The sequence below is a fragment of the Rattus rattus genome, chromosome 2, assembly GCF_011064425.1.
Source record: "Rattus rattus isolate New Zealand chromosome 2, Rrattus_CSIRO_v1, whole genome shotgun sequence".
In the NCBI taxonomy this organism is placed as follows: domain Eukaryota; kingdom Metazoa; phylum Chordata; class Mammalia; order Rodentia; family Muridae; genus Rattus; species Rattus rattus.
Window position 1 is genome coordinate 42974490 of NC_046155.1, and position 27718 is coordinate 43002207.

At 47.5% G+C, this 27718-nt stretch overlaps 1 protein-coding gene across 3 annotated transcripts in view; it reads left to right on the plus strand.

Moving 5' to 3' along the window:
- The window catches only part of Cnnm1 (cyclin and CBS domain divalent metal cation transport mediator 1), a 58559-nt gene that overhangs the window by 27841 nt on the left and 3000 nt on the right, over nucleotides 1-27718 (plus strand). For 2 of the 3 annotated variants that reach the window (XM_032892014.1, XM_032892012.1), the window contains 8 exons: nucleotides 1961-2130; nucleotides 4256-4355; nucleotides 4804-4851; nucleotides 8471-8533; nucleotides 16467-16630; nucleotides 24759-24942; nucleotides 25068-25217; nucleotides 27250-27351. In XM_032892014.1, the coding sequence (XP_032747905.1) occupies nucleotides 1961-2130; nucleotides 4256-4355; nucleotides 4804-4851; nucleotides 8471-8533; nucleotides 16467-16630; nucleotides 24759-24942; nucleotides 25068-25217; nucleotides 27250-27351 (981 nt within the window). The remainder of the gene's footprint in view (nucleotides 1-1960; nucleotides 2131-4255; nucleotides 4356-4803; nucleotides 4852-8470; nucleotides 8534-16466; nucleotides 16631-24758; nucleotides 24943-25067; nucleotides 25218-27249; nucleotides 27352-27718) is intronic. The other variant, XM_032892013.1, reaches the window with a different exon arrangement.

The following is a 27718-nucleotide window of genomic DNA, read 5'->3' on the forward strand; positions in this document are numbered from 1 at the left end:
TCCTGAGGAACCACCAGGCTAATTTCCAGAGTGGTTGTACCAGCTTGCAGTTCCACCAACAATGGAGGAGTCTTCCTCTTTCTCCACATCTTCGCCAGCATCTGCTGTCATCTGAGTTTTTGATCTTAGCCATTCTGACTGGTGTGAGGTGAAATCTCAGAGTTGTTTGATTTGCATTTCCCTGATGAAAATATCATCCTGAGTGAGGTAACCCATTCACAAAAGAACACACATGATATGCGCTCACTGATAAGTGGATATTAGCCCAAAAGCTTGGATTACCCAAGATACAATTCAGAAACCACATGAAGCTCGAGAAGAAGGAAGACCAAAGTGTGGATGCTTTAGAGTTTCTTAGAAGGGGAAACAAAAATACTCACAGGAGGAAATATGGAGACAACGTTTAGAGCAGAGACAGAAGGAAAGGCCACCCAAAGACTGCCCCACCTGGGGACCCATCTCATATACAGACACCAAACCCAGACAATATTGCAGATGCCAAGAAGTGCGTGCTTACAGGAGCCTGATATAGCTTTCTCCTGAGAGGCTCTGCCAGAGCCTGACAAATACAGAGGCAGATGCTCACAGCCAACCATTGGACTGATCACAGGGTCCCCAATGGAGGAGTTAGAGAAAGGACTGAAGGAGCTGAAGGGGTTTTCAACCTCCTAAGAAGAACAACAATATCAACCAACCAGACCGCTCTCCCCAGTCCCCTAGAGCTCCCAGGGACTAAACCACCAGCCCAAGAGAACACAGGGATGGACCTATGGCCCCAGCTGCCTATGTAGCAGAGGATGGCCTTATTGGGCATCATGGGAGGAGAGGACCTTGGTCCTGCCAAGGCTTGATGCCCCAGTGTAGGGGAATGTCAGGGTGGGAAGGTGGGAGGGAGTGGGTGGATGGGTAAGAGAAGGGGGGGGATGGGATAGTGGATGTCTGAAGGAGACACTGGGAAAGATGATAACATTTAAAATGTAAATTTTAAAAAGTCCAATAAAAGAAAAAAAGAAGCAAGGAAGGAAGGACAGAAGGAAGAAAGGAAGGAAGGAAGGGAGGAAGGAAGGAAGGAAGGAAGGCAGGGAGGGAGGGAGGGAGGGAGGGAGGAGAGCAGGCATAGGAACCAAGCTCCTTTTTATGAGAGCCTAGGATTCGCCTTCGAACTCTCTGACATCACTCAGCCCTAATTAATATGCTCACCTAGAACAGTCAGTCCATGACTCAGTTCCATCTGTAGCTAATACATACTTACTGAGGATATGGTGAGGGCTGGCCAGAGCTGTTCCGGGTCCTAGAAGGTGGGTAACTATAAAGCACAGCCTCCTTACAGTAGACTTTTCAACATGTAATCTTGTCTGAATCTAATTTTAAAAAAAAAAAATCATGGATCAATTCCTCAAAGCAAAGCAGCTTCATCTGCTTAGCCTAAGGCTGCAAGGATCGATATATAATACCTATTAATAGTTAAGTATGATAAATGATATTTTACATTACTGACAAATTATTATTTAAGCCACTACCTCTCTATTAACCTGGGATTTCATTTCAGCCAGCAGGTGAATATTGTCCAGAAAAGCCAGACGTGATTCTCTGTGCGTCATTCTACTGTAAAATTAAAGACTTTGTTGTGCCCAAGACTTTGTTGTTCAGGGTCCAACACTAAATAAAATCAAGGAGAAAAATCATAACAAAACCAGTATTGCCCAGATGCTGACCTGTTTCTCCCGAGATACCATAGAAGCAATAGTCATCCCCAGAAGGCATAGAGAAGGCCCCGGGATGCTCACTGGGGATTAAAATTCCTCAATCTCTGAGGGATTAGCAGAACCCCCAGCCTACTTAAGAGTCTTGTTCTAGATGAAACCCCAGATGCTGCGCTCGCCTCCGGCCAGCTTTTGCTGCTGGAATGGGGGAAGCACAGAAATGCTGATGTCCACCACCGCCCCCTGCTGCCTTCCAGAGGTGGAGCCCTTTAAGTCTCTCTACCTTTCCGAGAAGATCCTGCTCCGGCTTCTGAAACATCCCAACGTGATCCAGGAGCTTAAGTTTGATGAGAGGAACAAGAAAGCCCCAGAACACTACCTCTACCAGCGCAGCCGCCCCGTGGACTATTTTGTGCTGCTTTTACAGGTGGGTGTCAAGGTCAGGGGAAGGGTGAAGGGGAAATTCCTGTGGTTGCTCTGCCCTTCTTGCAGAGTGCCTAGAGAACAAGGCCAATGGGGTAGGCATCCTTGCGTTACCCACGGGAAAGCCATGACCGTGTAAGAGTGGTACCCTGGGAACTGTAATTTCCCCTATGGCCTTTCATCTGCGCACTCTTGTTTGGAGGATAGCGAGAGGTGTGTACGTTCAGTAAAGGCATTCTGCTTCTGAACCGAAAGGGCCTGTGGAATCTGATATCGTGGGCTGTCTGCTCCAGTGTCCCCCACTGCCTCCTGGTGTGTAGTTGATTCTTCTTCAGTGCTCTCTTCTGTTGCTCTGACTGTCAGCATCTCTGACTTCCACACTGGCCTGGGCTCCTGGACCCCATGGGATACATTTATTATCTGTGGTTTCCTGAAACATCTCCCTCCCTCTGCAGAGGGCCAGGAAGAAAGGCAATGACTGAATGGACAAAGGTATCAGTTGTCTTTCCTGGATACCCGCACAGGCCTGTCTTAAGTATATATCACAGCCGGGCATGATGGCACACGCCTGTTATCCCAGCACTGAAGAAGCAAAGGCAGGAGGAGAGCTGTGAGTTTTAGAATAGTCCGATCTACATACTAGGTTGGGGGCAGGCAGAGCTACTTGTCAAGACTCTGTCTCGAAATAAAATTAATTAATTACTTAATTAAAAGTGCCAGGCGCAGTTCCACTGGAGCACAGCTTACCCTGCCCCCTCCATGAGCCCCATCACGGGCTCCATGTCTCTTCCCAGCAGAGTTCTATAGGCTCTAGAAACAACAATGGCTTCAGATCCTAGTCAAGATCACATTGAGAGAGAACTGGCCTCGGTTCCATACAGTCCACTTCAGCCGGTCCTTTTTATGCCATTCCAAGTAACCTCAGTAAAATGATTGCTCCACCCCCATAAGTGGGGGCGTTCTCTTCACTGTGCAGAAGTGGATCGTGTTACGTTGTGTACATAATGTGCAATCCTTCATCTTGTGTTAACAAAAGTTTTAATAAAAAGTTTTCAAATAAAAAAGATTTGCCTTTAAAATGTCAATGCCAAGCCACCAGAGGGGGACTAAGCCACTACCTAAAAAAAAAAAAAAAGCACCAGTGGAAGGGGAGCCCTCAATAGAAAGAAGTGAACTTGTTAGGCGGCTGGGACGGAAAGGGGATGTTTTGCCGAAATGTTTAAAATGTCATTGTTTCTATTTGCTAGCAAACCTGGGCTAAGCCAGTGATCTTCTCTGAGCCTGAATCAATTCATCTGTCAAGTGGACATGAAAATGTTACATGTGACAGAAAGCAGCGTTTATCTTAAACATTTTATTATAGGAAATTAGCCAAAAAGTAGAAAGAAGAAAAATATAACTATTACCTACCTTCAACAACTGTCAACATTTTGTCAAGGACTCCTAGTCCTCCCATTTGCAAATGTTTATTTTGAAAAATGCAAAGGTGCCAGGCGTGGTGTCGCATGCCTTTAATTCCAGCACCTGGAAGGCAGAGACAGGCGGGTCTCTGAGTTCAAGACCAGCCTGGTCTACAGAGTAAGTTCTGTGACAGTCAGGGCTACAGAGAAACCCTGCAGGGCTGACTGTGAGAATCCACAAGGTGCACTTAACAGTATCAGCTGCACAAATGTAGCTATACACACTCATGGTAGCCATCACTGTCACTGACAAGGAATATTAGTTAGCATTGGCACCAGTGGTGAATTGGACAAGAGCAGATTCTGTCACAGCCAGACCCAGAAATGATGTCATCTCAAACACTAAGTCAGTGAAGCTGTTTACTACATTCTGACTTAGCTGTTGCTTTAGGCCTGGTTCTCGACAGGCAGCTACAGTGTATCGGGAAAGCATGGCTATTCCCGCCCAGGTGCTGCTTTAGGACTGATAAGGCAGTGAATTCACTGAGGGGCTTCTAAAGTGGGAGCTTGTGTTTCTATCAGTAAATCTAGGCAGAATTAACTCTGCCCCATGATAATGGGAGTCCATTTGTCAATGCTCACAAAAGTCTTTGGGGTCTGAGCAGATGCAAGAGCTTGAAGTGCCCTCCCAGCCTCAGGACCCTCCTTATGTACCCCTTCTCTCTCCAGGGGAAAGTGGAAGTGGAGGTCGGTAAGGAAGGCCTTCGTTTTGAGAATGGAGCCTTTACCTACTATGGTGTCCCAGCCATCATGACCAGCGCCTGCTCAGGTATCCCAGTCCTCAAGCCCTAGCTCATCAGGGAAGCAGTGGGATCCTCAAGAAAAGTCTAGGCTCAAGTCACGACCCTTGTTTTGACTCCTGTTAAAGACCTTCAAAATAAGCTGCTTCGCTCCCTTGGTTCTCATTTTTTCCTTCTGTTCAAAGGGGGCATAAAAATAACTTTTCTTCAGATTTTGTTTAACTTTAAAAATAAGCAGAAGAAAACTGAGCGGGGAGTGGAAAAGGTAATCATGTAGCAAGTGCTGGGGGTGGAGAAGGTGGTTTTCAGTAAGAAAGGACAAGTTGTTTCTCTTTTACCGCTCTTCCCTACCCTCCTGCCTGATTGCCTGATTACCGCGGGGTTAATTGGTGCAGGGGTGGAGTAGAAGGGAGATTTCCATAAGACGTTATGTTTTCTGAATTATTTCTGAAATCCACTGCCCCTTTCTGTCCTTAGATAACGATGTGCGGAAGGTTGGAAGTCTGGCTGGATCCTCTGTCTTCCGTATGTATCTCTCAAACCCCTTCCTCATGTCTTCCCTGCCATGGTCCTACCTCAGCCCACTTTGGGAACCTGAACCAAGCTATTTGTACATGGGCTGGGTTAACAGGAATGCTGGCACCTTCTTTGTAAAGCTCGGCTGGCCTGGAACACTGCCTCCCACCAGGTACCCGCAGAGCACGGAAGCTTAACTTTTGTGTGTCTGGAACCCGTGCTGTGGCTTCTCTGTTCATGCACAGTGATGAATGGAAGTGTGGCTTGGGTGGGGGCACCATGAGTTGCCCCCTGCCAGGGAATGCAGGCAGTGGGTCTGCATGCTGTGGTGTCGGTTCAGTCTTTCCTTCTCTGCAGTGGTCATCACCCACCCTTGGCCTTTATCTGAAGTGCTATAATTTTTTTTTTTGTCTGTGATGTTTGTCCTCAGGAAAAGGTGACTGTGACATTCCGTATTGTAAATCAAGGCTGGTGCAATCTGTTGCTTAGACACTGCTCTTTCCTTGCCTGCAACCTCTGCCAACTGGCCACGCATGCTGCTTGGGGGTGCGGACTGGCACGGGGCTGGTGGCTCTGCCCTTCTGTGCTCCACCTTCTTGCTAGTTTCTGTGCAGAACTGGTGTGTTTGTGTGTAGAAAGCATGGCTTCAGTTGTGATCTAAATGTAATCTAGAAGGAACTTTCTTTAAACTCTTAGGTTCAAGTTTTGCAGTGGCCACTTTAATGTCAAATGAGGTGTTTCCTTTCATCATCAAAGAGATTTTTACATGGTGTTTTATATTTGAATTTATCAGAAGGCTTCAAAGCATTGTATGCCAAGAAAAGCAAGGTAGATGTCACTTCAGAATGAGATAAAAAAGGCTGGGTGTACAGAGCAGTGGTCAAGTAGTTGTCTAGCAAGGGCAAAGCCCTGAGTTCAAATCCAGCCCCCTACAAAAAATAGATAATAAATAAATAAGTTTGTTAATTAAAATTTTAATAAGACAAGGTGAAGAAATGATTTGTCCCAAATCACCTAGCCGGTTGATGGTGTAACTAGATGAGACATCTCCTGTGTCGTGACTAGTTCACAGAGCACAATGAATACATATTTTAGATTCGTTGTAGTCCGGAATTCAATTGCTGTATGGAAATGATAGAATAATTTACCATGGCATTTTACTTTATAGCCCACCAGCTGGCTGAAATGAAGTATCTGCTCTACCCATGGGGATATAGAACTTGAGTAGAAGCATATTTGTTTGGGGGGGGGGGGAGAGGGAGAAGGAGAGAAACTGTAATGTAATATGGTATTTATGTCAGCCAATGACTGTCTGTTGAGCAAGGTTGATAAAAGAAGCAACAATTATCAGTATAGAGAGATGAAAAGGTGAGAGGCAGTTTCCAGGACCAGGTGACACGTAACCCCTTCATTCTCAGAAAGGCACAGTGCTTCGCTTTAGACCCTGCTCCTAGGACCATAAGATGCTACCTAGAAATTCTGACTCTGCTCTAGCTCTTCACAAAGAGCTGTGAAAAACAAAACACAAAAACCAGAAAACAAAGAGTTTCATAGGCCTCTCCCTCCCCTCCCCTCCCCAATTCATCTGACATTCTTTAAAAAGAGCTCAGCAGGAAAGAAGCCTTGCTGCTAAGTCTGATAACTGACTGGAGCCCACATTGAAAAAGAAAATAACTGACCTTCACCCACAGGCTATGCCACACCCACCCACAGACCCACAAATAAATAAACCAAAAACAATGTCAAGTAAGAAGATATTATCTGACTTCCTGGGATCCTAGTTCCATCAAAAAATCCTTCCGCTTAATCAGTGAGAAGAGTTAACTTGCAACTGTAACCTTTTCTCTTCTTATTTTATTAATTTTTTTAAGGTAACATACAAAGCGATAGGTCTTATCTTGGCATCCTCACGAGTGTACACGAATTGTTATACTTTGTATCTAACTGAAAGGAAACATTGAATTCCCTTTCCTTTCCCATGCTTCTGAGCCTTGGTTACATACATGCTCAGGAAAGACAAAGAACATTGCCCAGGAGAGGGAAAGAGGTTGTCCATCTCCAGCAAATCCTTCTCCCTGAGGGAAACTCAGCTGAATGCAAAGTCCACCCCACCCCAGTATTGTTCTCCCGGCTGGAGCTGATGTCAAGGTCTAGAAGCCCCCCCAGCTCCACATTTTCCAGCCAGGAAACATCAGCGTACTCTTGCAGGATCTTGACTTAGTAGGTTGAACACCTGTGATTTGTGTCTCAACGTTGAACCTGAGATTACAGAGAATTCTCCTGAATTCTGTGCCTCGGAAGCACAATCCATCCTCTTTTCTCTACCCCTATTTGAGACAGGGTCTCACTGAGTAGTCCCGACTGGCTTAGAACTTGCTAGGTAGACTAGAACTCACAGAGATCTGCCTGCCTCTGTCTGCGCGCCACTGTGCCTGACCCACACTCTATATCTTGATTTTGATTGCCAAGAAATCCCGGAGCCCATGAGGAGGGAGCCTGGCTGTCTGGAGGAAGCTCACATGAGCTCAGATACTTCAGGTGCACACAGAGACATGCAGGGGGCAGGGGAGGGGGGAAAGGGGCCTTCCATTTGCTTAGCAGAGTAGACATTTAATATAGGAAGAACTGATTCTCCTGGAGACTGGGGTGTCTTGCTCCAGTGTGTCTCCAAACAGAGGCCAGTTCAAGCACTCACTAACACCCTATGGCAGAATGGTTACCAGGTAGGTATAAAAACCCCTCGCCTTCCCCTGCTTAGATAAGTAATTTCAGATCAAATCTGTGCTGCAGGAAATAAGGACCCAGAAGCTACCTATTTCATGTGCCTTCGGGTCCTGGAAAGGGATTCTGAGAACGGTCAGGTTAGACAGAGTTCTGTGTAGACCAGCGCATCAGGATTAACATGAGGAAAGGACAGACGTCCTGTGCAGTCCACCCCACTGAGCCAGGAGTGATGGCCAGCACCATTTCTGTCTGTGAACAGAGAAAGGGGGAGAGAAAAGAGAAGAAAAGAAAGAGGTGCTTTGGATCAATTGTGATCTCTCCCGATTTGGTTCATAAAGTAAGACTCACAGTTGAGCCACTAGAATCCTGCCCTGACCTTGCCTAAGGTCTCTGGCCAAACACGTAGTACCTGGGGGCCCAGGCAGGATCCAGCCTAGCAGATGCTCTCACAGGAGCACCTTGGCCTCTGAATGTCTACTGAGTGCTCTCATGTAGTTGAACAGGCTACATGAGACCACTGGGAGAGCGGAGGACAGGGCACAGGGCTGGGCTCTTGCAAACCTACTAGCTTAAGGTGGGCTCCCCAGAGATACTGCTGTTTATGTGCTCCCTCCAAGGGCGCTGGCTATGCTAGTCGCTGGCATCTGTGAGTCCCACTGAGGTGATGGCACATCCTCTCAGGAGACCTTCAGTGGAGTTCATTTTATTTTGTCTCTCTGGAGGGCGACTCCGTAAACATAGAGTTCCTGTGCTTTCCAAAGCAAGGTTTATTTTTGCCAAGAAATGTGATATTGTGAAGAACCAGGAACAGCCGGTCTCACCCACTTTGCTCTTTGTCTCTCTTCTTTTGTGTTTATCTTCCCTTTGCCACTCACGTGCCCTTGCCCCTCCCCCGACTCCTTAGTGCCCGTCTCTGTGTCTCGTACCTTCGCCTTCAGCAGAGGGGACTCTCTGGCAGGCTCCCCAGGTAAACATGCATGAGTATCTCTGGTTGGGTTAGCAGGAGGCATTTGGTCCCCTTTCACCGTCTCTACCCCCAGGCATGTCGATGACTAAGACAGAAGGCATCACACAAATAACACACTCATTTGCATAGAGTCAGGAATATTTCTGCAGGATATAATCTATGTCCCTCTATATCTGTGTATATGCGTGGAATCATGGTTGAGGTGAGAAGCGATGTAAGTTCTCCCACGTAATTTGATTCTTGCCGATTGGAGGGATTAAAAGTGCAGCAGGAAAGACCAAGGTGATGATGGAGCAGTGGCCTACCTTCCTAGAATCTCTTTCTTTGACCTGTGCTTCCCTGTAGTTAGCTCCTAACCCATCCCCCTCTTCTCAGTACTCTACTGAGTGGTAGTTGCATTTCCGCCCATACGAAGGGGCCCAGATAGCTTTTTATTAGGTGTAACTCCTCCTGTTAATGAAATAAAACTTGATGGTTTTCTTTTTAAATCTAATGAGACCTATTAGAGTACTCGGATGACTGCTTTGGATACAGTAAATCTGAATAATTAAATAGCTGTTTACATTGTTTCTGTCTTTAGAAGTTGATCTCTTAGTACCATGGAGTGAAGACCAAAGCAGGAATGTATTAGATACATTTCCCTGCAGTTAAAAAAATCCATTCTCCCATCCCTTTCTCCCCCTCCCCACTCCCTTTCTCCCTTTCTCTTTCCCTCCCTCTATCTTCTTCCTCTCTCTCTACATGTTCCCGCTGGCTTCTTCCCTTCTTTCTGTCCTTCTCTGCCCCCTTTCTTTCTCTGTCTCTACTCCCTTCCCGAGACCCCCTTCCCAGATCCCAAATAAACTTCCTTTTATACTAAGGGGGAAAAGTCTATCCCCTGTGGTTGCTTCGTCTGTGTTTCCCTCTCCAAACCCACTGTATCCTCAGTGACCCAAAACCCTGTGATGTCTGGTCAGTTGACCTTCCACATTGAAAAGACCATGTCCTGAGACCTCAAACCTCACATTCATAACCTCAAACACAGTTATTTTAACTTGTCTCCCAAATCACATTTTCCCATCAAAACCATCTGGTTCCCATGTTTATCTGTTCAAGACAACTTAACCACCTTCTCAAATTTCACCCAAGTTTTCTGTCTCCGTGGATGGTAATTTTCCACTAAGAAATAAAGCTCTTCTTGCTTTGTGAGAATTCATGCCTTCCCAATGGCTACAGGCTAGAACAGTCCGTGTGAAATGCCAATCTGGTATACACACCAGCTAAGCGGTCTAACCCCCCGCATGCCAGCCGCATTAGAGAGGACCACATCACGGACCTTCAGATCTTGGCAGATGCCACTGAGCTGCAGGGAGGGGAGTGCGTATTTTTACAGGATTTTAAACCAGAAGAACCAAAGCAGGCATATAGTTTTCTTTTTAATTAACCCTTAACTAGCCAGACAACCCAGTTAATTATAACTTCTCAGTGTAAAGGATAGTGATAGCTCACAATATTATCATGAGAAATGTCTGTAACCCAATGCCAGAGAATAAACACTCGCTGTGTAGCCCTTCTCCCACCAGGGACAGAGACTTCCTCCTACTCTGGCTGATATGTACCCCGGGGAGTTCTTGCAGCCTTCTCCCCATTCTTCATGACTATGGATATCTAATCCAATGGGAAACTGCAAAAAAACAAAAACAAAAAACAAGTTGAGAACAAGCCCATCTTTTTCCCAGTCTTGGTTCAGCTCTGCAGAGTAGACCAGTCATAGGTGCAGCAAGAGAAAAGTAGAAGCAGCCAATCCCTTCTCTTTCTGCTTTTTCCACCATTCTTGCTGCTGGGCTAGTCTATCTTTGGACAACTGTTAGCCTCCGTGATAGCTGGTGGACATTCTCAGAGCCCTACACTACAACATTACCTCTTACACCCACTCTTGTTTCTGTCCCACGTTAGCAAAGATGTCTCAGATGCCTGGGAATTTTGTGGCAAGAAATCATGGGTTCCTTCTGGTCCTGGTCTTTATTTCTGTTCCAGAAATATATATATATATTTCTGGATATATATATATATATATATATATATCCATCCTTAACTTGTCTTGCACAGGGAAAAAGATAACCCCTGGAAATGAAAGTGTTTTAAAAACAAATCAGAGTTCTGGAAAGAGAAGTCAAAACTTAAGAGCACCTGAGGCTCTTGCAGATGACCCAGGTTGAGTTCCCAGTACCCACATGGCAGCTCAGAACCCTCTGGAACTCCAAATACTGGGAATCCAGCGCCCTCTTCTGGCCTCAGTAGGTAGTAGGCATTCTACCCGGTGTACATATACACTTGCAGACAAAACACTTGCACACATACAAGTAAATTTTGAAAGTTAAATTTCCTAAAAGAAAATTTTGTATTCTACCCCCACAGCGGCTCTGGGAGATGGGCAGGAATCATGGCAGGGAGACAGACACACAGACATTAAGCCATCTGGTCAGTCTTGTATGTGTCCTAAGTAGGTAGAGAGATGAGAAATCCGGGTCCCTAGATCCGTCTTTCTCTGCCTGGGACAGTTACTGCATCTCTACGTGTAGGCATTGTGCGCCCCCTAGAGGGCAATGTGTGCATTAGCCGTGCTTATGAATATGGTGCTCACATTGGACTGAGTCCAAGAGTCCTTATACCAAATATTTCAAAAATACTGAGCATGTGATTGCAAATCATTATCCACGAGGCATTTCTTTGAGTCCGAAGTAAGGAGAGCTTAGTGGTCCATGGATCACCTCCAGAGAACAGTGCAATTAGCTAACTGCAGGTGCTTTTGTTTAAAAATGAAACTTCACCTTGGCCCCAGTGCAGTTATCACTCCCTCTCACCAAATTCATCCCTTCATTCTTCTCCCAGTGGGGACAATATTGACTCTCCCATGGCAATCCTCCTAAATCCACAAAGACACAGAGAAGGAGACATCACAACCAAGGCTATTGTCTATCCGTAGTGTGCTTTGAGATCAAAGATGACGGCGTCTTCTCCCAGAGAATACAAGGAGTCCCTAAAAATAATCCTCCAGCTTTGTACAATGTGGCAAATGGAAATATTCCTTGGGGTTGGCTCTTGTGCAGTAAACATTTGGGAACCATTAACACACTCCTTGAAACGTGAGCAAGTTCATCTGGGATCGTAACTGGGGCTGACTTGCAGGGTTCACGTGGGGCTTGACGGAGGGCTGGCTCTTGGCATTTGGTTGTCTGATGTTAAAAAAAAAACTACCAAGAATGATGAATTTTAATAATCTTAGTTTGTACTCTTATAAGCCTGTGTAATTAAACCCCACCCCTATCTAATTTGGGGAACACAGATGGCCTGTGGTAGTAACCATGACCAAAGGAAAGCCGTTCCCCCTCATCCCTCTCTGATGATCCAAAAGATGTAGACAGGCGGGCACAGAGCCCCCAAATCTTCATGCTCCAAAGGGGAGTCAAGCATGATGCTTGTGCATTTTGAGTTTTGTTCCCTATGAGGATTCCCTAGGTAAAGGTAGGCACAAGAGAGGCAAGAGTCCCAGAGTTGTGTGAGAGTCTTCAAGGGGCCTGTATATTAGTACAGATCAAAGGAGAGTCTATCCAGCATCGATTACTGTGTAAAATATCCCCGCATGCCTTCCTCTACTGCCCCAAAGTTTACTGCAACATATTCTCCACCCAACCACAGTCACTCTAAGCTGCTAGCCAGGACAGACAGCTCTCGCAGAATGACCACACACTGGCTGCAGTGTAGACCAAGGTCTACTACGGTCCTCCGGAGCAGTTAGTCATGCTAAGTAGGAAGCAGTGTTCCCTTCTACCCCGTCACCCTGGAGCCAGCTAGTATGGTATGAGACCAAAAGCAGGCCAGAGGCATGCTGGCCACTTGGCCCAGGTCCTGTTGGTGTCTCTGCGGTCAGCATTGATGAGCTCGGCTGCATCCAAACCCTCTTGCACCACACTAGGGGTTTTCCACTTTGCTTCATCCCCCAAGCTGTGCCTCTGTGCTCTTAGGAAATGCCAAGGGGAATTAGACAACTTGAACTAGTTTGCCATGCTGCTGGGACACTCGTCTGTTACTGATTTCTTCTCCTTTTTTATTAAAAGCATTTCCATTTCCATCTCCCTTGCTCTGAAGCCTCAGAGTGTGTGCACAATTACCAAACTGCCGAGTCATCAGTGTCCTACCTATTGAGGAATGTCAGGCCCTGGGACGCCCAAGCATCCATCCATCTCGCACAGCATTCCGATGAGCGGCGAGTGTCTTTGTCACGAAATGAGGGCCTCTCTCTCTCTCTCTCTCTCTCTCTCTCTCTCTCTCTCTCTCTCTCTCTCTCCCCCCGTTTTACAAGATACTGGGATTGAAAATCTTTGGGATTTTATAAGTAAACATCCAATGGTATATTTACTTTTGAAAAAAAAGTCAAAATGTGTTTCTCCTTACAACACAAAAGCGAATATATATACACACACAACACACACACAACACACACACACACACACACACACACACACACACATGAGGCCCTGAGTAAAAGCAAGGTGATCTTCTTATCCTAGATGCTCATGGTGAGAGCTCTATGGAGAACTAGGATGTCTTTGCCTCTATTGTTACCTCTACCTCTGTTCCCTATCAGGAATGGAAGTGATTCAGGCAGATGGGGAAAGTTCAGTAGATAAGATAGGTCCTATCTCCATCACCCTTTCCAAATAGTGCATAGAAACCTGACCTAAGATCAGCATGTGGGGCAGAGGCTGCGGGCTGCAAAGCCCCTGATTGGTCAGGAAAGGTGCCAGATGCAACCAAGACTCCTCCCTTGAGCTATGCCTGACTCAGTGGAAGCCTAGCCAGTTTTGCAGACCCTGATCACAAAGCCAAAGAAGCTGCCCTCCTTCCTACAAAACTACCTGCTACTCACACAGCTACCCCAGAGGACAGAGCTCTGGCTTTCTTCGCCAGCAGCCACCCTAAAGAGTAACAGGTAGATCTGGCCAAGCCAGGACCCATCGGTTTGTTTTCAAGGAACCAAGACCACAGCAGTCTTATAACCCACAGCCACTGGTGTCCCTGTGTTCTCGGTCACTGACTTGTCAGTCCTCAGTCACTATGGACGGTCTGGTCCTTCAACACCTGAGAATGAGCCACTTCCACAGGCCTGATTCCAGGACCCCTTGCCTCAAGCACTACTATTAAAGAGAAGGCAGACTCTTGGTGCCCTGTGGCCTCTCCACTAGCTGCTAGGCCAAGGCCTGAGGTGACTTGGATTTAACTGTATACAGCAACACTTCCGGAATCCTGCAATCGGCCCTAGCTTCTTAGAGAAATGGCTTCCCCAGGTGACTATAGTTCATGGAGGAAAGGGAGCTCTAAAAACCTCCCTTTAAACAGGATTTAGATTCTAAATTAAAATCCCTTCAAGGGCTGATAGGTACAGATTTGTTCATTCTGCATTTGTACTGAGTACCTGCCCCAGTCAGGCTCCCTGGGTGCGTATTGATGATGCCCGCAAAGGGCATGACTGAGTATCAGAGTCAAACATCTCTAACGAATATGTAATTGTTTTTGTGAAAAGTACTTTTCGAAGGACTGGAAAGAGGCAGTAACAGTGAACGGGGAAGCTTCTCGGGGCACCCAGAGAAGTGAGCATCTCCAGAGACAGCTAGGGATTAAGCAGGAAGCCACCTTGGCAGGCAGGCCTGGGAACCAAGAGGCTGGTATCTTCTCAGAGAGAGGCACTTCCATGATCGAGGACGCCCAAGGAAGCCAGAGGCCAAGAGAAGAGAGGGGGACCCAAGACTAAATCAGTCAGGAAAGTGGGGGTCAGCAAGGAGTCAGGGTTTGCTCAGGTAGAATCAGAAATGAATTCGTGGAAACAGATCTCAGTGGTCTCTTTTTGTCCACGCTCCCACTTTTTTTGTGATTTCCGTTGCCCATGGTAATCAAGATCCATAAATATTAAATTGAAAATTTAGGAAATGGGGAACTCGCAGTGTATAAACAACCTTTATCGTTGTGTATATTATAATTCCACTTCATTAGTTAATACTTAGTGATAAATGATCTCTTACTGTATCTAAATCGTAAATTAAATTTTATCATATGTATTCGAGGAAGGGGAAACCCAACATATAAATTTATAAATTGGGTTTTTACTATTGGAGTGTCTGGCATTGGACTAGAGTTGTGGGATACACAGAGAGGGGGGGGGAGGAGGAGGAGGAGGAGGAGGAGGAGGTAGAAGAAGAGGAGGATAAGGAGGAGGAGGAGGAGGAGGAAGAGGAGGAGGAAGAAACTGTTTGAGATTAGTAAATTAGTAAGGAGAACAGATTGTGGCCCAGACAAAACTGATGGTAGCTGTCCTTGGGTAGAAAGAGAGAGAAAACAGAACACCCTTTAGGTCAGAGGCCAAGGGCAGGTATCGATGTGGTCCCAAGAGAGTAGGGGAGTCAAGGCTGATCCCAGGTTTCTGGGGATAAATAGCTTCAAACAAGTTATTGGTATTTGCAGAGATGACTGAGGTAAAAGTGGGATCCTTGGTTCTATGATCGTATGAAAGCGGTGATCCCGTGGTTCTAGAGAGATTCAACCTCTGTTTAATGTTTCTGCTGCGTGGTTTGCCAGGCTGTAATGACTTGGCAAGTAGACAAGTCATCCGACTCTGGGACAGATGCCAGCAGGTGCTAACCAGACATCCTGATTGACATGAGCATCATCATAAGGGGCAGAATTAAACCCCTACGTTTCTACCCGAATAGAACTTTGAAGACTTTTGAGTCTTCACTTGAGCTGAGGTAGATCTGGGTTCTGAGAGGCCAGCAGCCTCCTTAGTGTCTTGGAAGACATGCAGAAGGCATCAGTTGGGAAACGGGATGAGAAGGGCCTTGCATTCTCTTGTTGGGCAGACCCAGTGTTGAGACAATGTGTAGGGTGACTTTTAGCTTTCCTCACTCCTATTCGTCCTAGGGAAGAGAGACAGATCACTGTCCATTTGGAAACCAAACGGCCTAGTCTTTACTGAATTTAAAGACACTATGGGGACATTTGTCTCTTTGGCTGAAAGTCTGTGGATTATTCCAGGTTCTATTTATGACAGATAAGCCTCCCTCTGACCCACATTTTCAAGGATCGCTCTCCTCCGTGCTCGCCCTCTGGATAAAGCAAAACATTCATAATAGTCGAGGGGCTATGTCCACCGTGAGCCCATGTTCCTCCCACTACGTATCTCAGAGTTGTAGTGTTCCACAACCAAACATCCCTAAAAGATACTGAGTCCAAGAATCCTAACACCAGAGCCTGGCTCACCACCCCACACTACCTGTTTCTGCTACAAAACTCAAGGAGTTGAGCCTTGCTTTACAGGTTGGTATAAACCGGTGTATAAGGCAAGGATAAAACATTTTCGCTGCGTATTAACATGCTATACAACTTGTAACTATTTACCCTTATGGCTCATGGACCCACAGCCTACCATTGCTAAGGCAGGCCAAGTTAGCCCCACTCAGATAGGGCTATGGTGAAATGACAGGTGATTCTGAAAAGATAAGTTTAAGGCCTTGGTCTTTCTGTCATAGTGCAGTACCTCGCCCCAGTAGAGAAGCGCCATATACCCAGTACTATTCTTGTGTATTTGGGGGTCCTAAGACAAGAGCCAAGATGGCCTCCTACCTCTGCCCCTCCCCCCCACCCCATCTAGGGAAACAGAGCACTCTGGCTTCCTCCCCAGACCAGGTCATGTGTCACAGGAAGTGACCCCCTTCTTGGGCTGTAGTGGGGGGTTATGGGTCCTTACAATGCCATAGCTAGCTTCCTCGTAGTGCCATGGGACCTCGGTAAACAGCGCCTTTCTCTCTCTTCCTCCTTCCTCTCGTTCTTCCTCTCTTTTCCCCGCCCGCCACTCCTTGTCTCCTCTCTCATTCCCCTCCCTCTTCCTCACCATCTGCAGTAAACCGGTCCCCTTCTCGCTGCAGCGGGTTGAATCGTTCCGAGTCTCCAAACCGAGAGCGCAGTGACTTCGGCGGGAGCAACACGCAGCTGTGCAGCGGCAGCAACAACCTCTACACACCCGACTACTCTGTGCACATCCTCAGCGACGTGCAGTTTGTGAAGGTAACTCCTCCAGAAGGGCAGCGGGCTGGACGAGCGGGACAGACCGAGGCATCATGTGTGTGCCACCTCCCCGTCCCTTAGGGATGCCACCCTCCCTGTCCCTTAGGGATGCCATCTCCCTGTCCCTTAGCCTGCTGGGTGACAGTTCTTCCTGACCGTGCAAAGCCCTGCTTTTAGCAAGCTCCACTGTTACTGCCTATCATAGTTATTGCTACTCATGAGTCATGGATCTCTGGTTCCTGTATTTCCTATGGAGATGCTAAGGCACAAATTAAGGGAGGGGAGCTTGTCTGAGATGCGTTTCTAACGGAACTGTCTCTTTTGGACCCCTGGCATTGGCACCAGAGTGATTTCATTCATTTCTCTCTTAAGGTCAGTTGGCAAGGGGTAAATAATGCAAGCATGTAGAAAACCATGATCTTCTGTGATAGCATATTGACTTATTTGATGGAATTTCTAAGCCAAAATGTTAAAATGGGTCACTGAAGAACCACTCTTACAGTGCGTCATGGACAGATGTGGCCACCCTCAGTGGCCTGCACTTAAGAAAGGCCGCCTTGCTCTTTCCTTAACCTTGCAATACACAGGAGCCTTTTAGATTTTCTCCCTTTCTCTTGCTCTACCGGATTGGATTTTATTTTCTGACATTCAGCAAGCCATTATAAACATGGCCTTGAGACCTTAGCTAGAGCCCCTCTTAGCCCAGTCCAATGAAACATCCATCGGTGAATACACTTGAGAGCTGTACCAGCCTCTGAAATCACACAGCGGCAGAAAGTAATTGCTTTCTGCCTGGAACACGGATAACTTCCGGGGTGTGCTGGCTGGTTTTGTGTGCCGGGACTCTGCAGATGGTCAGCCAATAGAAGTGGCCATGAAGAAAGAAAGAAAGAAAGAAAGGAAGGAAGGAAGGAAGGAAGGAAGGAAGGAAGGAAGGAAGGAAGGAAGGAAGAAAGAAAGAAAGGCAGGCAGATGGACAGATAGACAGATGGACAGAAGGAAAGGAACCATTGAATATTATCAGCAGAAGGGGCAGAACTTGCCAAATGAGGCAGGATGAGGGCTACAGGATGGAGAGCGTCCCTCAAGGAGCTTTTCTGAGTCCTTTATGTGAATCACCTGTTAGATCTCACTACTGCCCTCAGGGGGTGGGAGCCGCTACTGTCATTCCCCTTGTGCAAACGAAGTAGGTCTTTGAGCAATAAGGTCATCTGGCTGAAAAATTAGAATCAAGCTTTAGAATTGACACTTCTGTCTGCTTCTGTAGCCCGAGCCCTGGGACATCAGGGAGAGCTGTAGAAAGTTAACCCAGGTATGCCTGAATATCCAGCAAGTCTGAGGGTGGAGAGGCTAACCTGAGAAAACCACAGCCCGTGACTTCCAGCCTAAAAGACTTCTCAGTGCTAACGCAGACCTTCCTCGGAGGTGGGGGTAGCAGGAGTGCAGGATACACTGCTGGCTCACAGTGCTGGGCTCATAATTTCAGGGCACAGAGTGTCAGCTGTCTCACCGATGTCTGCTTTGTGCTTGGCATCGGTGAGATGTGGTGACAGCCGCTTTTCTAGGGACCTCATGGCAATAGCAGGGGTGAGGGGGACAGGTAAGCACACAGTAACCCAGGTAAGTTCAAATGCCAGTGACTGAGCCATGGCATAAACAGATTGGGCAGAGAAGACTTAGTTACCTTTGAAGTGGCCATCAGAGGACACTTGCTGAGAACGGGGGGGGAGCTCAGAATAGTCCTACAGCAGTGTGTGTGTGTGTGTGTGTGTGTGTGTGTGTGTGTGTGTGTGTGTGTGTGTGTGTCATGGGGGGGGTGTTGTCAGGGATCTGAGCCCTGCCCTGTGACAAGCACAGGGCAGTGTGGTATGATGGGAATGGTGCATCAGAAGCAGAGTCCCCGGGCCCTCTGGGGCAGCACATGGAATTTGGATTCTATTTTTAGTGCATTTCCCCAGCAATGGGGGAAGAAAACCATTAAGTAGGACTAAAAGTTTTCTGAAGCCACAGGTTTTAAAGAGAGTTTGACGAATGCTTTAATTGGCCACCCTTCTCAACTTTAAGACTTTTTAGATGGGGAAAAATGAGGGCCAGCTCTTTAGTCCCCCCACCCCCTTGGGTCTCCCTGTTCACCTAAGTCACTTCAGGCTACTGTGACAAATTGTCTAGTTTACACTGCTTGCCTGGGAAGGGTCAAGGGGCCAGAAGGTCCAGCATGTGTTGAGGGCCACTTCCTCATGAACCTTGGGTCCTCAGACGTTAGAGAGCAGAGAAGGGGAGCAAGTCTGCATACAAGAGAAGTCAGAGGGTCCTGGTCGCCTTCTGACACCCCCCATACCTTCTTCAGGATTAGGTGTCAGCACATAGTGTGTAGAGTTTGGGACTCACATGGTACCATTTATGGCTGAATCTCAAAAAGAATCAGTGTATATTTGCTTTGGTACTGTGGGGTGAAAATTCAATGAGACTCCTAACCACTGGGCTTAAATAAGCAGCTCTGAGGCCGAGGGTGGAGAGGGGTGTCCTTTGTCTTGGATAGAGGGGATAGGACAATGAGACCTGGACTTGGCAGCTCCTGAGAACTGAGTTGAGAGTAATGTCCCCTAAGTCCCCATCCCTGGCGCTAAGGGAAGGTGACTTCCACAAATGACAGTGGTGGTTGGAACCGGAACCCAAGGACAAATCTCGGGAGAACGGAGAAGTGCATATTCTTTTTGTCACACCAGAGGATCATGCTCTGGTCCACGCTGCTGGGAAGCGCCAAACGCGGTCATTTTCCCACCTAAACATTTTTAAATTGAGAAGGATGGCTACCGAAAGCATTAAACTCTCTTCAAACCTGTGGCTTCAGAGAACTTTTACTCCTTCTGAGGGGCCCTTTTCAAATTCAAGAAGTGTGTTAGGGTTTTGTTTACTCCTTTGCTGTGTAATGTATGATTTTTCGTAAACCATAAGCTAGAAATCACTTCCTCCCAATTCAGGAGATGCTTGGGGCCCTCCCTCCCTCCCTCCCTCCCTCTCTTGTGCTAAGGATTGAATGTGGGGCCTCAGACATCCCAGTCAAGTGCTCTACTCCTGAGCCACATAGTCCCTGGGGACATAAAGCGAACACTGCACGCAAAAGTGCTTTCCCTGGCCCAAGCTCCAGCTTCTGGCTCTAGAAAATGTCCTGAGTGACCTTCCTTGTCCAATAAACTAAAGTTCCCAGATTATTATGTTCAGGAGTAACATGATTTCAAGACAAGTATAAAGTAAGCCAGAAAGGCACATCTTACGGTTTTCTGGGTAAGGCTTTGAACAAAGCCATGCTTCATAGATGTTACTACATTGTGAAGTCCCCAAAGAATCCTTGTGACTTTATTTATTTATTTATTTATTTATTTATTTATTTATTTATTTATTTTGTATCTGTCCTGTAGGGATCCTTGTTAAGCTAAGAACATTTAGCAACCACTTTATGGTGTTATATAACTTTGACCTGATTCCCATCACCATCTAGTGGTGGAATTCCTAAATTGCAGCGTCCTGTTTTGAGGGCTAGTAAACTATCCCCAAGTCACAAGTTCATAAAATGGCACAAGACATCCACTAGCCTAAAGGTTAAGTTCTGGGTGCATTGGGCTGCTAAGGTAATATTGCCCAAAAGGGAAATATTACCTTTTGTTAATCTGGAGATGATAACTTAGATTGCCTAGATTATTAACTGGTCAAACTTCGAAAGGCAATCTAAACTCACACGATTGCTAAGACATTGCACAGCAGCAGAGAAGAGAGAAAAGAAAAAAGAAAAAAGTGTCTTCTGAACATGTTTAGCTCCATCAGCCAATCAATGGGTATTTCCTGAGCATTATCAATCTTCTTTGGGTACTGAGTAGTACATTAAATATGTTTGAATATAAGATACAAATATGGGGCCGGGAGAGATGGCTCAGTGGTTAGGAGCACTGGCTGCTCTTCCAGAGGGAGGGCCTGGTTTTGATTCCCAGAAACCACATGGTGGCTCACAACCGTCTGTGACCCCAGTTGCAGGGGATGCCCTCTTCTGGCCTCCACAGGCACTCGGCACACACAAGCAGCACAAACGTGCGTGCAAGCAAAACACTCAAGATACAGTAAATTAAAAAAAAATCAAACTAAAACAGAATGTCAAGATATAATAATGTAAATGTTTTATATAAAACTGCCTTGCAAGTCGTTAAGAGGAGAAAAAGAAGCTAAATGAAAATGACCAGTGCAGGCCACTAAACTATGTGACATTCTTTCCAGACCACTAAACTATGTGGCTTTTCTTCAGGCCACTAAACTATGTGACATTCTTTTCAGACCACTAAACTATGTGGCTTTTTTTTCGGGCCACTAAACTATGTGGCTTTTCTTCAGGCCAAAAAACTATGTGGCTTTTTGAAAGCACTGTGTTATGTGGACAATATCTGGACCTTTGAATTTTGTGAAGGAACCAGAGGGGTCATATCAAGGCAGTGTCATGTGGAAGGAGGCACTCCCACAAGCAGAATGGAAGGCCAGCAGATGTAGCACAGTGAAGGGACCTTGAGAAGAGTCTGGCTGTCCACATTTTGGGTTAGTGGCGGTGATGTAACTGTTAACCATGAAGGCCATACTGAGAATATTGTTTCCCCGTTTCTCTCTTTTATTGTTGTCATTTTTTTGTTTGTTGTTGTTGTACGGGGTGTAACAGTGTAGCTCTGGTTGGCCTGTTTCTGTTTTCTTTAACTACTAGACAATGTTTCTATTTAACAATAATGTGCTAAGTTGAACCATTGTCAGGGCCGGGAGTGTAGCTAAGCAGTAGCCCATCTGCCTGGCAGGTACCAGCCCTGGATATGCTCCCTAGCACCAAGGCCAAAACTCGCCCAACGGGAGAAGTGGCGAGAGGGGACCTGGGCCTGAGACCACTTTCTAAGGTCAGAGTTTAGGTCAGCGGCTTATCTTTTTTAGTTTTTCTTAGGTTCATTTTATTTTGAGTATTTTGCTCACATACCTGTCTATGTACCATGTGCATTCCTGGGAATCGAACCCAGGTCCTCTGCAAGAACAACAAACGCTCTTCGCAGCCAAGCCATCTCTCCAGCCCCTTATGCCAACAGCATATCTTACAGTGATACATTAGCACAGCAGTACTTTAAAGTTTAAAATGTATTTTCCCCCTCAGAGCAGTGTGAAAGCAAGGCCATGAGAACAGAAAGAGATAGCAAATCGGTAGTACCTTCCCTTCTCTACAGCTACCCACTGACATGCAGGCCACGCCCCCAGCTCTACCCTGTATCCAGTGCCCAGGGCAACCACTCCCCCTAGCGCGCACGCGCGCACGCACGCACACACGCACGCACACACACACAGAGCATTCCTCCTAATGCCCAGCCCCGGCTGTAGCTCTCTGGATCGTCTCTTTAGCGGGCATCTTAGTTCCAGTTTCTCTTGCTCTGATGAAGCACCATGACCAAAGCGACTTGGAGAGGAAAGGGTCTGCTTGGTTTACACTGCCACAACACTGTTCCTCATCAAAGTCAGGATGTCCCCCTCATCCAGCCACTGCCACTGCCACTGCCACTGCCCTGCACCAGACTCTTCTGCTGTCCTCTTTGGCTGTTTTCTTACTGAAAGCTTCAACTCTACCAAGCTTCTAGACTTGTCTTCCCAACACCACCAATCCCACTGAGTGAAGGCCGCTGTCCCTCTCTCTCCCCCTCCCCCACCTCACGGCATGTCACAGACCATTTAGAAGGAGAAATAAGATGGTGAGTTTGAGATGTGTGTCTGTTACAAAATCAAATCGAGAGATGTATCATGGGAGTGTAATGAGCTTCTCCAAGCATGTTTTACAAACCCAGAGGGGCTAGTGATCTGGCTAGCGTGACCCAGATCAAAAGTGGCAAAACAAAGACTTGAGCCGTGGGTGCTGAGCAGATAGCAAGTTTCCTGCTATGCTCTCTGGGTAAAGGATCCTTTTGCCTTATTTGATTAAAGTAGAAAACAAATACAAATTAATATTTTAAGGAAGACAGCTGGGGGCTGGGGCGATGGCTTAGTAATTGAGACTGCCTAACCTTCCAGAGGTCCTGGTTCCCAGCACCCTTGTGGAGCAGTTCACAACCACCTGTAACTGCAGCTCCAGGAGATTCAGTACCCTCTCCGCCCTCTGCAGGGGCACACACAGCATACACAGACACACAGACACACACAGCATACACAGACACACATAGATACCACAAACACACACAGCATATACAGACACACAGACACCACAATCACACACAGCATATACAGACACACAGACATCACAATCACACACAGCATACACAGACACACACAGACACCACAAACACACACAGCATACACAGACACACAGACGCCCAGACACACACAGCATAAACAGACACACAGACACCACAATCACACACAGCATATACAGACACACAGACACCACAATCACACATAGCATACACAGACACACAGACACCACAAACACACACAGCATATACAGACACACAGACACCCAGACACACACAGACACCACAATCACACACAGCATACACAGACACATCACACACAGACACCACAAACACACACACAGCATACACAGACACAAACAGACACACACAGACACCACAGACAGACACACAGACACACACAGACACCACAATCACACACAGCATACACAGACACATAGACACCACAAACACACACAGCATACACAGACACATAGATACCACAAACACACACAGCATACACAGACACACACAGACACCACAAACACACACAGCATACACAGACACACACAGACACCACAAACACACATGGCACACACAAACTTGCAGACTCACCTAGGTGTGCATTCACACAGGCAAATTAAAATTTAGGAACAAATAAGATAAAAAAAATTCTTTAAAGAACACAGCTACGGTGGTAGAGTCCGCTGCTTTCATGGGTTTATCAAGTCTCATGTCAGAATTTTCCTGTCCTTTTGGAAACCTGACTTCGACTTCTCAGTGAGGGAAGAAGGCAGGGGCTGGGATATGAGTCATTCTCCACAAGAGCCCTGACTCTGTTGAAGCTTTGGGCAGATGGTGAGCTGAGACCCACATTTCCCAAGTTATAAAGTAGAAAGCCTAGTTTCCGCCTGAAAACTACTGAAGCCAGTTACGAGCACAGTGCTGCTGTGTCCTTCAAAATGTTTCACAGGGAGAGAACTGACCCCGAGCAGAACTTGTGCCTCAGATAAGTAGATCTTGGCCAGTGGATCCCAGAGTGCCACCATATCTGTAGCCTTACATGGAACTTGCTAGAAACGCAAATTCTGTTTCAGATCCTGACCTAGGAAATTGAAACCTTTCAGACTAGGGTGCAGAAACCCAGATGTAACAAGCCCTTCGAGTCCTGATACTGAGGTGTGAGAGTCATGGTATTGTATGCTCCACATCCTCTGAGTGGTATGGCTTAACCGTGTCCCCCAACGGTTAACAAGGTCCCCAACGTAACACTATTATGAGGTGGATCTTCCGGAGACAGAACCCAGTGGAAAGCGAGTAGGTTTTAGGGAGCCCCATCCTTGGAGGGGATTATTATATTTTTCCTAGGACTGGATTGGTTGTTATCAAACGAGGCTGGCCTATGTGCTTAGCCCCTTGCTGCAGTCAGCTGCTTCCCTTTATAGGCTCTCACGGTGACACAGCCAGGGAGGCTCTCGACCGGCATCGGCCCCATGCTGGGTACTTTCCAGCCACCAGGACCTTGAGCCAAATAAAACTCTTTTCTAAAACCTAAAGTACAAGGCTCAGATATTTTCGCTACAGCAACCCAGAACGGGTTCGTGCAGGTTCTTTCAAGCACACTACAAACTCTACAGCAAATATAAATGAACTGTGGGATGGGCCACAACCGAGGCTAGCAGGTAAACGGTCAATTATGGCTAGCAGGTAAATGGTCAGTATTCATTGCCTTTCTGCTGCTGGGCTTAGCACAGCTTGGCTAGGGCTCCCACTTCACGACCTCAGGCCTCAGAGCAGGCATTCCACAGCACCCCCGTGGAGTTTGCTCAGGAGAGCTGGCTGTGTGGATGGAGTGTCTCTGTAGCTCTCCTGAGCCTCTGTCCACTTCTACTTCCTTCCAGATCACACGGCAACAGTACCAGAACGCACTCACGGCCTGCCACATGGACAGCTCACCCCAGTCCCCAGATATGGAGGCCTTCACCGACGGCGACTCCACCAAGGCCCCCACCACCCGAGGCACACCCCAGACTCCAAAGGACGACCCGGTCCTCACACTCCTGAGTAACAGGACCAGCTTGCCGTGTGAGTCAGTCTGGAAGATGGGTTGGGCTGTTCTCCTCCACGTCTGCCCAGCAGCCGTCTTGTGCCTCACAAAGTCCAAGGTCTCCTCCCAGGCACAGAGGTAACCTACTTGCTGTCCTCCGTAGGCAGCCGCTCAGATGGTCTGAGAAGCCCGGGCGAGGTGGTGTACCTAAGGATGGAGGAGATGGCCTTCCCCCAGGAAGAGATGCCCAACTTTGAGGAGCACAAGGCACAGCAAGTCTCGCTGTCCCCTGTGACTGTTCCTACAGCGGCAGGTCAGGGCTGGGTCCAGAGCAGAAAGGGACATCACCACTCTGGGATACAAGCATGGTTCAGAGCAAGCTGGCTTGGGGGGAAGCCCTGGGTCTCCAGCTCCTCTGTCCTGTCCTGTCTGTCTGTCTGTCTCTCCAGCTCCTCTGTCCTGTCTGTCTGTCTGTCTCTCTCTCTCCAGCTCCTCTGTCCTGTCTGTCTGTCTGTCTGTCTCTCTCTCCAGCTCCTCTGTCCTGTCTGTCTGTCTGTCTCTCTCTCTCTCTCCCTCTCCCCTGTCTGTCTGTCTCTCTCTCTCTCTCCCTCTCCTTTTCTCTCCTGTCTGTCTGTCTCTCTCTCTCTCCAGCTCCTCTGTCCTGTCTGTCTGTCTGTCTGTCTCTCTCCTCTCCTCTGTCCTGTCTGTCTGTCTGTCTGTCTGTCTCTCTCTCCAGCTCCTCTGTCCTGTCTGTCTGTCTGTCTCTCTCTCCAGCTCCTTTGTCCTGTCTGTCTGTCTGTCTGTCTCTCTCCAGCTCCTCTGTCCTGTCTGTCTGTCTGTCTGTCTGTCTGTCTCTCTCTCTCTCTCTCTCTCTCTCTCTCTCTCTCTCTCTCTCTCCCTCACACACACACACACACACATACACACACACACCCCGGAGGTGGGGGGAGCGGGTCAGCATTTACCAAGCACCAATCCTGTATTGGGCCCATCTAATTCATCTTTCCAGGAAAACCTGGGCAATGGTAGGAGCCTATTCTGCCGGGACTCAGACCCTAACCGCCCAAGCTGGCCTCAAGCTTACTCTGTACAGAGAATCACCTTGAGCTTCCGTACCTCCAGCGTCTGCCTCCGTTGCTAGGTTACGGGCTTGGACCGCCACAGTGGGGTTTTAGGAGCTGGGCAATGTTACATAAATTACCCAACCTGAGCTTCAGGTTCCTCAGTCGGTAGGTTTCCCTTAAGTAAGCGAATGAGCATAAATAATGTCGTTACACCATAAGGCGGTTTCAAGTGGCACAGTGTCTGCATCGGGCACATCAGTGTATGTTATCCCGCTCTATAAATATTAGAACTACCCCACGATAAGAAGACTGACACAGCCCTTACCCCTACTGTTAGGGCCTTCCCTGCCTCTGGACCAGTTTGTGAGGGGTTCCCTGCGTTCTCAGATCCCTTCGTTTGAGACACGGTGCATTTCTGCCTTGACAACGGAGTTGCTCGAAACTCCCTGTGCCCCAGTAGCAGTGAGATCTGGCTTGCTTCACTGAGGCAGACCCCAAGCGTTTGACACTCCATATACCAGGCCAGTAGTTCCTCTGACCAGTATGTCAGGCCTGGCCTCTTCCACACCAAATATACGAAGCAAAGACATAGAAAGAGAGGCAACATGTGTTGAACCCAGAAAACTGAGGCATACAACTCCCAGAATTTGGGAAATGGCTCACCCGAACCCAAAGACCATGTTAGACATGGACTCCACATCAGGGCTTCTGGAGCAGGTCAGTTTCCAACACACCATCCTGCCCCCCAGGGTCAGATCTCAGTTGGTGTGAGGCTTGGCTCCTTTCTGGGCTCTGAGATTCTAAGAAGACACAGGCGTGTGCCCTGTGCGGCTGAGCACTTGGTTATACAGGTAAAAGAAAGTGAAATCCTGTGGCCTTGGATGTGCTTTTTGTCTGGCAGACACTAGGTAGAACACCTAGTATTTCTCTCCCTCTCCTGCCAGATGGTATTTGAGGAGTTGTAATTATTCTGTCTTAGAGTAAGTAGACTGCTGGATTACAGGTCCCTGTTGTCTGTCTGTCTGTTCCCTTTGTGGCAGTAAAATGTCATTTGCCAACTAATAACACCTTTCAGGAGTCTCTCTCCCTCTCCCTCCCCCCCCTCTCTCCCTCCCTCCCTCCTCCCCCCTCTCTGACACTGTCACTCACAGAGGTCCCGCCCTTCAACCCTGTCACTCACAGAAAGGCCCCACCCTTCAATCCTGCTACTCTCAGAAAGGCACCCTTCAGAACCTCCATGCTAACATTTAGGCTGGAGGCCTGAGCGTTCTCTCCTTTCAGCTTCAGAGACTGAATGCTGTAATATCCACCTGGACCCAGAGGCCAGCCCCTGCAGCAGTGACTCTGAGGAAACCATGGGCAAGAAGCTGCTAAGGACCTTGAGTGGGTATCTTCTCCCAGGCCAAAGCTCCTCACCAAGTAGTAGGAATAGCATATCAGGCTGGTCCTCCCGGGGGGAAGGCTTGCAAACTCTTACGAGACGCCACTCTGGAAATCCACAGCAGGGCCTGTGATACTGCTCTATCTGTCCAATCGTGTTGGTGATCCCCAGGACAGGACTCTACAGACGTGTCCTTAAGCCAAAATCTGACCTCTCTCACGTGTTTTTATAGGTGGGGACCTCAGGGTCATAGGTCATTTGTCATGTGTAGCCACAGTAGCAAGGTTGAACAATTGTGACAAAGACTTTAGAGACTGCAAAACCCATAATATTTACTGTATAGTCCTTTGGGGGTTGGGAGGAGCCCTG